This window comes from Oncorhynchus mykiss, chromosome 27 (assembly GCF_013265735.2).
Source record: "Oncorhynchus mykiss isolate Arlee chromosome 27, USDA_OmykA_1.1, whole genome shotgun sequence".
In the NCBI taxonomy this organism is placed as follows: Eukaryota; Metazoa; Chordata; class Actinopteri; order Salmoniformes; family Salmonidae; genus Oncorhynchus; species Oncorhynchus mykiss.
Genome location: NC_048591.1, coordinates 40,967,399 through 40,977,862, shown reverse-complemented (window position 1 = coordinate 40,977,862; position 10,464 = coordinate 40,967,399). Strand labels below are relative to the sequence as shown.

Sequence of the window (10,464 nt, the reverse complement as noted above, 5' to 3'; positions counted from 1 at the left end):
AGGGGATAGGTGTGAGTGAGGATGTCTCTGCTGTTCTTGTGGTCTCTATCTTCCTCCCTCACACTCAGCCCATCCTCCACCCTAGCCACAGACTCAGAGTGTGTTCTGCTGAGTGGCTTTGATCCTGGGTTTGTGGCTGATGGTGACTTTGTCATTGGGGGTATTTTCCCCCTGCACTACAACCAGGAGATGCCAGACGTCAACTACACCTACCAACCAACAGCCGTCAGGTGCAATGGGTGAGTTTTCAGTGTTAACCAGTAATACTCTATTTGATCTGTAACCTCTTTCCTTCATGTAGTTTCCAGTTCTATTTCACTCCTTTTATCATCACTTTCTCTTCTGTTTTTTTCCTCCCCTCCGCTCCCCTCCTCCTCCTCCTCATGTCTCTCACTCTCTCTCCTCATCCTTTCTCCCCTCCTCTCCATCTCTCTCCTTATCCTTCCTCTCCTCCTCATCTTTCTCTCCTCATTCTTCCTCCCCCTCCTCATCTCTCTCTCTCTCATTCTCTCTCTCTCTCTTTCTCTGTGTATTCAGGTTTGATCCGAGGTCTTTCCGCTTTGCTCAGACCATGAGGCTGGCGGTGGAGGAGATCAACCAGAGTGAGCAGCTGCTGCCCAACCACATGCTTGGCTACAAGATCTTTGACTCGTGTGCCTATCCTCTGACAGGGCAGAGGGCTGCTCTGGCAATGTTGAATGGACTGGGCCAGGCTCACACTCACATGTGTTCTGGTGCCTCTCCTCTCCTGGCTGTTATCGGAGAATCCGGTTCTGCTGAGTCTATTGTCGTATCCAGAATCCTGCAGCCCTTTAAAATACCCATGGTAGGGCTCCACTAAGAGTATTTTCCTTTGAATTATTTCACTTATTGATCAACTGCTCTCATGATACTTTCTGTACAACCTTTCTGGATCGCTGTGTTTAAATATGTATATGAAGAGGTCATTTCCAAAAACGCTATATAAACTGATTTGTGTTTTTGTTAAATCAGAAGTGATTGCTTATGGGTACATTCATGTGTGTGTAACATATTACTGTTCTCAGATTTTTTTATTGAAAGATTTTAGAAAATGTATTTATTCGAAAACACTATATAGCCATTGTTTAGCTGCAATGGAATGTACATATCCTGTCTATTTGACTGTGATATGTGATTGTCTCACTGAGCTATAGATAAATGCACTTACTGTAAGTCACTCTGGATAAGAGCATCTGCTATATGACTAAATTGTAAAATGTAAATGTTTTATTTACAGATCTCATATTACTGTATTTAATTATTATGATTATGATTATATATATATATATATATATATATTACTTATGTAAAACCTAGCAGTCCTACTTATTTCTCTGAAAATGAGGCAGATGTATATAATTTAGCAAAAAAACATGATTATTCGTCTCTCTAAAATGAAACCAAGTGATAGATTTTAATCAAATAAATGTATCATTAAACAACCCCATACCATGATTAGATAGTGAAAAAACACAGCCATCTCTTTAACCATTTCAGCAATAAAAGCTCATTGGGCAATAAAAGCTCATTTACCAACATTTCTGAAAATGTATACGTAGCATTTTGGAAAGAAACTCTTCAAATGAGTGTTCTTGTGTCTGTGTTGTAGAAAGAGTGTTTTACGAACAACGTCTTTCCTCAGATCAGCTACTTCTCGTCGTGCGCGTGCCTCGGTGACAGGAGGAAGTACCCCACCTTCTTCAGAGTAATCCCCAACGATGACTACCAGGTGAAGGCCTGCAATTAAACAAAAACATATTAGGCAATGATCTCATGAATCTCAGGATTCTTCAGGAAGTATTTCTGAAGTGGATCACCTTGCATTCAACTTAAATGGAGTGAAGCAGAGTATGTTCACTTCCTGGTCTGTTACGACATAGTTTCTGTCTAATCTTCCCTTTCTTTTATCCCAGGTGAAGGCTATGGCTCAGCTGCTGGTACGGTATGACTGGCGCTGGGTGGGGGTGGTGCATGGGGACCATGAATATGGGCACTTTGCCCTACAAGGGCTGCTGAGGGAGCTGAAGGGGACGGGGGTGTGTGTGGCCTACCAGGAGATGATCCCTCTGCTCTACAATCAGCAGAGGGCCCTGGAGATCATAGAGGTATGAAGAGAGGGAGAGAGACTGTTTTGTCCCTGACGCAAATGTGTCTTGCATATTAAAAAAAAAAAACTAGTACTATACAAAATTAAAGGTTATATCTCTCCCTGTCTTCTCTCTCTCTCAATCCTGTCTCCTTCTCTCTCCTTCCTCTCTCCTCTTCTGCCTCCATCTCTCCCACCTTTACCCTCCATTATTTTCTCATCTCTCCCCTCTCGCTCTCTTCTCTCTAGGTCATTCGTAGCTCCACAGCGCGGGTAGTGGTGGTGTTCTCTGCCGAGGGGGAAATGACCCCCTTCCTGAAGGACTACATGGCACAGAACATCACAGGGATCCAGTGGGTTGCCAGCGAGGCCTGGGTCACTGCCTCTCTCTTCACCACCAGCGAGTACTTCCCCTACCTGGGGGGTACCATCGGCTTTGGGATCAGGCAGGGACAAATCCCAGGGCTCTGGGACTACCTGCAGACGGTGAACCCCCACAGGTACCCCTCTAACCCCCTGGTGCAGCAGCTGTGGGAGGCTCTGTACGGCTGCTCTCCCTCTCTGTCCCCCTCCAGCCCCCTTATGCCCCCCTGTTCAGGGCAGGAGACTCTTCTGGAGCAGCACTCAGCCTACATGAACACTTCCAGCCCCAGAGTGGCCTATAATGTGTACAAGGCTGTGTACGCCATCGCTCACTCACTGCACAACCTCCTCCACTGCCAGGCTGGGGCAGGACCCTTCCACAACCGCTCCTGCGCTCACAGCACCAACGTTCACCCCTGGCAGGTATAGGTATTGTAACTCTCTGTACCGTTTGAAAAAATTATTCCACAGATCATCTGCTGTACCTGTTCAATATCTGTCTTCTCTAGCACATCCATATGTTAATTGACAGCTATAGGGCTTCATACCACTCTGCAAAAAATATCACATATATTTTTTTTCCTGATTTTGAAATGTTTCTTCAAAGCTGCAGCACTATCTACAAGAACTTTCCTTTTACATTTCTGGGGAGGAGGTGAACTTTGACCTGAAAGGGGATTCCATCCCGTATTATGACATCATCAACTGGCAGAGGGGCTCGGGTGGGAACATTGAGTTCATCAACGTCGGTCTGTTCGATGGAGCAAAGGACTCTGGGAAGGAGTTGGTGATCCAGGAGGAGAAGATCGTGTGGGCGGGGCATCAGAGCAAGGCAAGTTGCTCACATTGTGTATTTAACCACATCAGATGCCAACTGTTGACGTTCTGTAGGGTGAGGTGGAGGTAAGTAGGTGGAATGGGATAGTTTGGGATTTGATGAATTACTGTGATTCCAATGTAAGATGCATGTTGGTATTGCAATGTCTCCCTGTCACATAGTGTCAAGCTAAGAATAATAGTAATGAAGACACTACATTTTATGCTAAATGTATACAACTGGTTCACAGTGAACCAGCTTAATCAGTGTTCTCTCTGTGGTGTTCAGCTGGTGGTCTCCGTGTGCAGTGCCAGCTGTGCTCCAGGATCCAGGAAGGCTGTCCGTCGTGGGGAACCTCTGTGCTGCTTTGACTGTGTACCATGTGACAGCGGCAAGATTAGTAATCAGACAGGTGAGGACTCTGATTTACCCTAATCAATATAATGATTTACCTGTAGATTAGTAATCAGACAGGTTAGGACTGATTTACCCTAATCAATATAATGACTTACCTGTAGATTATTAATCAGACAGGTTAGGACTGATTTACCCTAATCAATATAATGACTTACCTGTAGATTATTAATCAGACAGGTTAGGACTGATTTAGCCTAATCAATATAATGATTTACCTGTAGATTAGTAATCAGACAGGTTAGGACTCTGATTTACCCTAATCAATATAATGACTTACCTGTAGATTAGTAACCAGACAGGTGAGGACTTATATACCCTAATCAATATAATTACTTACCTGTAGATTAGTAATCAGACAGGTGAGAACTCTGATTTACCCTAATCAATATAATGACTTACCTGTAGATTAGTAACCAGACAGGTGAGGACTTATATACCCTAATCAATATAATTACTTACCTGTAGATTAGTAATCAGACAGGTGAGAACAATGATTTACCCTAATCAATATAATGATTTACCTGTAGATTAGTAATCAGACAGGTGAGGATTTATATACCCTAATCAATATAATTACTTACCTGTAGATTAGTAATCAGACAGGTGAGGATTTATATACCCAAATCAATATAATGACTTACATGTAGATTAGTAATCAGACAGGTGAGGATTTATATACCCAAATCAATATAATGACTTACATGTAGATTAGTAATCAGACAGGTGAGGATTTATATACCCAAATCAATATAATGACTTACATGTAGATTAGTAATCAGACAGGTGAGGATTTATATACCCTAATCAATATAATTACTTACCTGTAGATTAGTAATCAGACAGGTGAGGACTCTGATTTACCCTAATCAATATAATGACTTACCTGAAGATTAGTAACCAGACAGGTGAGGACTTATATACCCTAATCAATATAATTACTTACCTGTAGATTAGTAATCAGACAGGTGAGAACTCTGATTTACCCTAATCAATATAATGATTTACCTGTAGATTAGTAATCAGACAGGTGAGAACTCTGATTTACCCTAATCAATATAATGATTTACCTGTAGATTAGTAATCAGACAGGTGAGAACTCTGATTTACCCTAATCAATATAATGATTTACCTGTAGATTAGTAATCAGACAGGTGAGAACTCTGATTTACCCTAATCAATATAATGATTTACCTGTAGATTAGTAATCAGACAGGTGAGAACTCTGATTTTTCTAATCAATATAATGATTTACCTGTAGATTAGTAATCAGACAGGTGAGAACTCTGATTTTTCTAATCAATATAATGATTTACCTGTAGATTAGTAATCAGACAGGTGAGAACTCTGATTTACCCTAATCAATATAATGACTTACCTGTAGATTATTAATCAGACAGGTGAGAACTCTGATTTACCCTAATCAATATAATGATTTACCTGTAGATTAGTAATCAGACAGGTGAGAACTCTGATTTACCCTAATCAATATAATGATTTACCTGTAGATTAGTAATCAGACAGGTGAGAACTCTGATTTACCCTAATCAATATAATGACTTACCTGTAGATTAGTAATGAGACAGACGAGGACTCTGATTTATGTTAATCAATAGAACAACTTCCTTTTGGTAGATTTTTTTATAGTCTCTCTAGATCCAGTTGATTGCATAATTTTTTTACATTTCATTTAACCTTTTTTTAACTAGGCAAGTCAGTTAAGAATAAATTCTTATTTACAATTACAGCCTAGGAACGGTGAGTTAACTGTCTTGATCAGGGGACGAATGACAGATTTTTACCTTGTCAGCTTGGGGATTCGATCGAGCAACTATGCACATCCTGTCCGTGTGTTGTGTTGATGCTGACAGAAAAGGCCTGATGTTGTCCAGCAGCACGTCCTCCTCCAGTCGTCTTTTTCCTGTAGCCTAAAAGTTATTTTTTGTTTAATAGTGCCAACGGTAATGGCCCAATTTACCCCAAATTGGTAATGATTTCAAAGAGACACTGTCTGTCAAGCAGTAACACTTTTTATTTTATTATCCCTTAGTAACACAAGAACATTGTTTAAATTCTCCAAAATAAGCATATATGTAAAACATTCCACACGTTAATCGCCACACGTTAATCGTCAAATAAAAAAAAACAACAGATGTTTGTTTTTATCGGATTTTTGGATCAATTTCATCCATGGCCACTAGTGTGTGTTGATAAATGTGATACATTTCATCCACTTGTTATGAACTTGATTTGTTATTCAATCAATGTAGTACTCAGAGGCTGAGAAAATGGCGGTTGAGCTAACCTGATACCGGTACGACCTAAAATGGCCGATAATGGCTCTAACATTTGACTTTTCGCTCTAACATTTTAAATGCTATGGGCCTATCAACTCAGTTCCAATTGCATATTAAATATCGACTCTGGACTTTGTATAGAGATATTGACTGGAAGCTAAATAAGAAGTTACATTTGAGTTATTCTTTAGTTCTAGTGGCTGCCACACCCCCCTCGCCCAAGGGCCAAATCTAGAGTGGCTCCATATCTGCAATGCATTTGGAAAGTATTCAGGTCCCTTCCCTTGTTTCACATTTTGTTATGTTACAGCCTTGTACTAAAATGGATTAAATATAAAATGTTTCCACATCAATGTACACACAATACCACATAATGACAAATTAAAACAGAAATACCTTATTTATATAAGTATTCAGACCCTGTGCTATGAGACTCGAAATTTAGCTCAGGTGCATCATGTTTCCATTCATCATCCTTGAGATGTTTATACAACTTGGAGTCCCCCTGTGGTAAATTCAATTGATTGGACATGATTTCGAAAGGCACACACCTGTCTATATAAGGTCCCACAGTTGACAGTGCACTTCAGAGCAAAATACTAGCCATGAGTTCGAAGGAATTGCCCGTAGAGCTCCGAGATAGGATCGTGTCGAGGTACAGATCTGTCGAAGGGTACCAAAACATTTCTGGTCTGCAAGAACACAGTGGTCTCCATCATTCTTAAATGGAAGAAGTTCGAAACCAGCAACAATCTTCCTAGAGCTGGCCGCTCGGCCAAACTGAGCAATTGGGGAAGAAGGGCCTTGGTCAGGGTGGTGAACAAGAACCCGATGGTCTCTCTGACAGAGCTCCAGAGTTCCTCTGTGGAGATTGGAGAACCTTCCAGAAGGACAACCATCTCTCCAGCAATCCACCAATCAGACCTTTATGTGGCCAGACTGAAGCCACTCCTCATTAAAAGGATCTTCTCAGGACCTCAGACTGGGATGAAGGTTCACCTTCCAACAGGACAACGACCCTAAGCACACAGCCAAGTCAGGTAGTGGCTTTGGCGCAAGTCACTGAATGTCCTAGACTTGCCCAGCCAGAGCCCGGACTTGAACGCCATCGAACATCTCTTGAGAGACCTGAAAATAGCTGTGCAGCTACGCTCCCCATCCAACCTGACAGAGCTTGTGATGATCTGCAGAGAAGAATTGGAGAAACTCCCCAAAAACAGGTGTGCCAAGGTTGTAGCGCCATACCCCAAAAAACCTGAAGCTGTAATCCCTGCAAAAAGTTCTTCAACAAAGTACTGAGTAAAGGGAATAGTGAATACTTATGTAAATGTGATTCTTGCATTTTTTTTTATTAATACACTTGCAAAACTGTCAAATCTGTTTTTGCTTTCTCATTATAGGGTATTGTCTATAGATTAATGAGTGTAAAAAAACAATTTAATCCATTTTAGAATAAGGCTGTAATTTAACAAAATGTGGAAAAAGTCAAGAGATCTGAATACATTCTGAATACACTGTATATCTTTTCAGGGTACATACATCTACTTCTCTGTGCCAAATGCTCTGTCACAAAGTTGAACATTTAGTCAACATTTTCAGCTTAGCCACTGTGCACCAATAGTATACAAAATATAATATTTTTCATTTCCCTGTATTAACGTTTCTCTGTATGAAAAAAACAGGTTTTGAAGTTATGACAATTTACTCTTGTTGGTGTTTTAAGACTTATGATCTGTACACCAGTTCCACATCTGCTACCAAATGTCACTTACCTGTAGGATGTCGCCTGACTGCATCACATACCCATCAATGATAAAGTCATATTCTCTTTCTCTCTGTTTTTCTGTATAGATTCTATAGACTGCACAGAATGTCCCGAGGACTACTGGTCAAACGCTGATGGAACAATGTGCATCCCCAAAGTGGTGGAGTTCCTTTCCCATGATGCAATGGGGATAGCCCTGACGGTGATCGCTGTAGTGGGCGCCTGTCTGACCGTGTCCATGCTGGCAGTCTTCCTCCATCACAGGACCACTCCCATCGTCCGCGTCAACAACTCTGAACTGAGTTTCTTTATCCTTCTCTCCCTGACTCTGTGCTTCCTGTGTGCGCTGATGTTCATCGGGGAGCCCACCTCCTGGTCCTGCATGCTGCGCCACACCGCCTTCAGCATCACCTTCTCCCTCTGCATCTCCTGCATCCTGGGCAAGACTCTGGTGGTCCTGGCAGCCTTCACTGCCGCCAGGCCTGGGAACAACATTATGAAGTGGCTGGGGCCCAAACAGCAGAGGGCCATCATATTCTCCTGCACCCTGGTTCAGGTGCTGATCTGTGCTGCCTGGCTCATGGCTGCCCCTCCCTACCCCTCCAAAAATATCCAGGACCAACGCTCTAAGATCATTCTGGAGTGCAGTGTGGGCTCCCAACTGGCCTTCTGGTGCGTTCTGGGATACATCGGCCTCTTGGCCTGTCTGTGCTTGATCCTGGCTTTTCTGGCCCGGAAACTGCCAGGCAACTTTAATGAGGCCAAGTTCATCACCTTCAGCATGCTGATCTTCTGTGCCGTGTGGATCTCCTTCATCCCTGCCTACGTCAGCTCTCCTGGGAAGTACACAGTAGCTGTAGAGATCTTTGCCATCCTGGCCTCCAGCTTTGGGCTGCTGTTCTGTCTGTTTGCTCCAACGTGTTACATCATCCTCCTGAAGCCAGAGAAGAACACTAAACAACATCTCATGGGGAAGAAATAAAATGCATAGATTAATGAAGACACATTTATTTTGTCATAGTTCTCAGTTTACTTTTGACCTACTGTAAACCCAGAAATGAAATAGATGTTTATAGTGTCTTTGGGACATGTGGCAAGCTAGAAATTGTACTTTATTAGTTGAATTACTGTACCATTTTCCTGATCAAAGATATAGCTCCTTCAATCCGGCCTGTGAAACATAAAAAACTTTTTTGTACACTTTTTTCTCCCCAATTTCATGGAATCCAATTGTTAGTTATATTCTTGTCCCATCGCTGCAACTCCCGTACAGACTCAGGAGAGGCGAAGGTCTTAAGCCGTGCGTCCTCAAACACAACCCAGCCAAGCCGCACAGCTTCTTGACACATTGCCCACTTAACCCACTTAACCCGGAAGCCAGCCATACGTGTGTCAGAGGAAACACTGTGCACATTGCTAGAGCGCGATTGGCCAAGAAAATATTGGCCTGCCAAACCCTCTCCTAACCCGGGCGACGCTGGGCCAGGTGTGCGCCGCCTCATAGGTCTCCCAGTCATGGCCAGCTGTGACACAGCCTGGGATCGAACCCAGGTCTGTAGTGATGCCTCAAGCACTGCGAAGTAGTACCTTTGACTGCAGCGCCACTCAGGAGGCCTCTGCAAATAGATTTAAACAAACAATTGGTCCCCAAAGACACACGTCACTCCGTTGAATTTCAAAATCCCGATGTGACCCTCTTGCCAAAAAGTTTCCCTACCCCTGATCTAGAGAGAGGTTTAGTTATGCTATAGTTATGCTACATTTTTGTTTTAACAATTTGTTGGAGGAAATTATAGTTGAAATGATTAATTATGTATACATTTAAATTAGAACCATCAATTTTAATACTGTTATGTTGTGGTATGAAATGTATGGGTTTTTAGTTAAACTAGGACTGAAAATGTAGGTAAAACGAATGAATTGTCTGTACCTTGCGGGTTTAAGGGAGAAGGAGGGTATATCTCTTTAGACAGATAAGAATGTTCTTTGATGTTCCATTAGTGGAGAAGAGTATATCTTTTAGACAGATTGGAATGTTTGCTTTATGAGGGGAGTAGGAGACAATCTCCAGACCTGAAGACACTGCGCTATTGTGTGGGATCGGAGAAAATGTGAGAACTGATGACGTCATTTTTATCTTCTCTTTAAAATGTAATGTTCTTTGTATTTTGGACCTGTACTCATTAAGAATAAATGCTGAACTTAATTTTAAGACTGATCTCTCGCTATTTCATGCAAATGATAATCCTACAAATTATGAAATAGAGTGTGAATTTGGTTTTGGCTACAAAACATATAGGAATTTAGAATTCCTCTAACACAATTATTGTTTCATTATTATTAGACAGTAGTTTTAAAGATATATTCTTTTTTTATTGTTTTAACTTAGCAATTTTACTGTGTTATCTTCCTTTTTTCATATTATTCTGGTTACTAAGCATTGCTTTTTGTCCATTTTTTGTCCTTTGAAAACAAAATGGTGCATCTCAAGGGATTTCATCCTGAAAACTGTCAAAAACATAAAGAATTAAACGCTACAGCATTTTAATTGTGCTACCAGAGGTTTTACACACTATAATGCTAATGCTATGTGGTACAGTGGCTTGTGTAAGCATTCATCCCCCTTGGCATTTTTCCTGTTTTGTTGCCTTACAACCTGGAATTAAAATGGAATGTGGCAGGGTTTGTTTAATTTGATTTA

General features: G+C 41.5%; 1 protein-coding gene across 1 annotated transcript; it reads left to right on the top strand.

The window, feature by feature from the left end:
• On the top strand, positions 1-9,969 carry LOC110508045 (extracellular calcium-sensing receptor-like). Its single transcript, XM_036965614.1, has 8 exons — positions 1-239; positions 538-826; positions 1,664-1,750; positions 1,935-2,126; positions 2,357-2,893; positions 3,078-3,302; positions 3,576-3,699; positions 7,850-9,969. The coding sequence occupies exons 1-8, from the start codon at positions 22-24 to the stop codon at positions 8,743-8,745; spliced, it is 2,568 nt and encodes an 855-aa protein (XP_036821509.1). The 5' UTR covers positions 1-21; the 3' UTR covers positions 8,746-9,969.
• Positions 9,970-10,464: the final 495 nt, after the last annotated feature.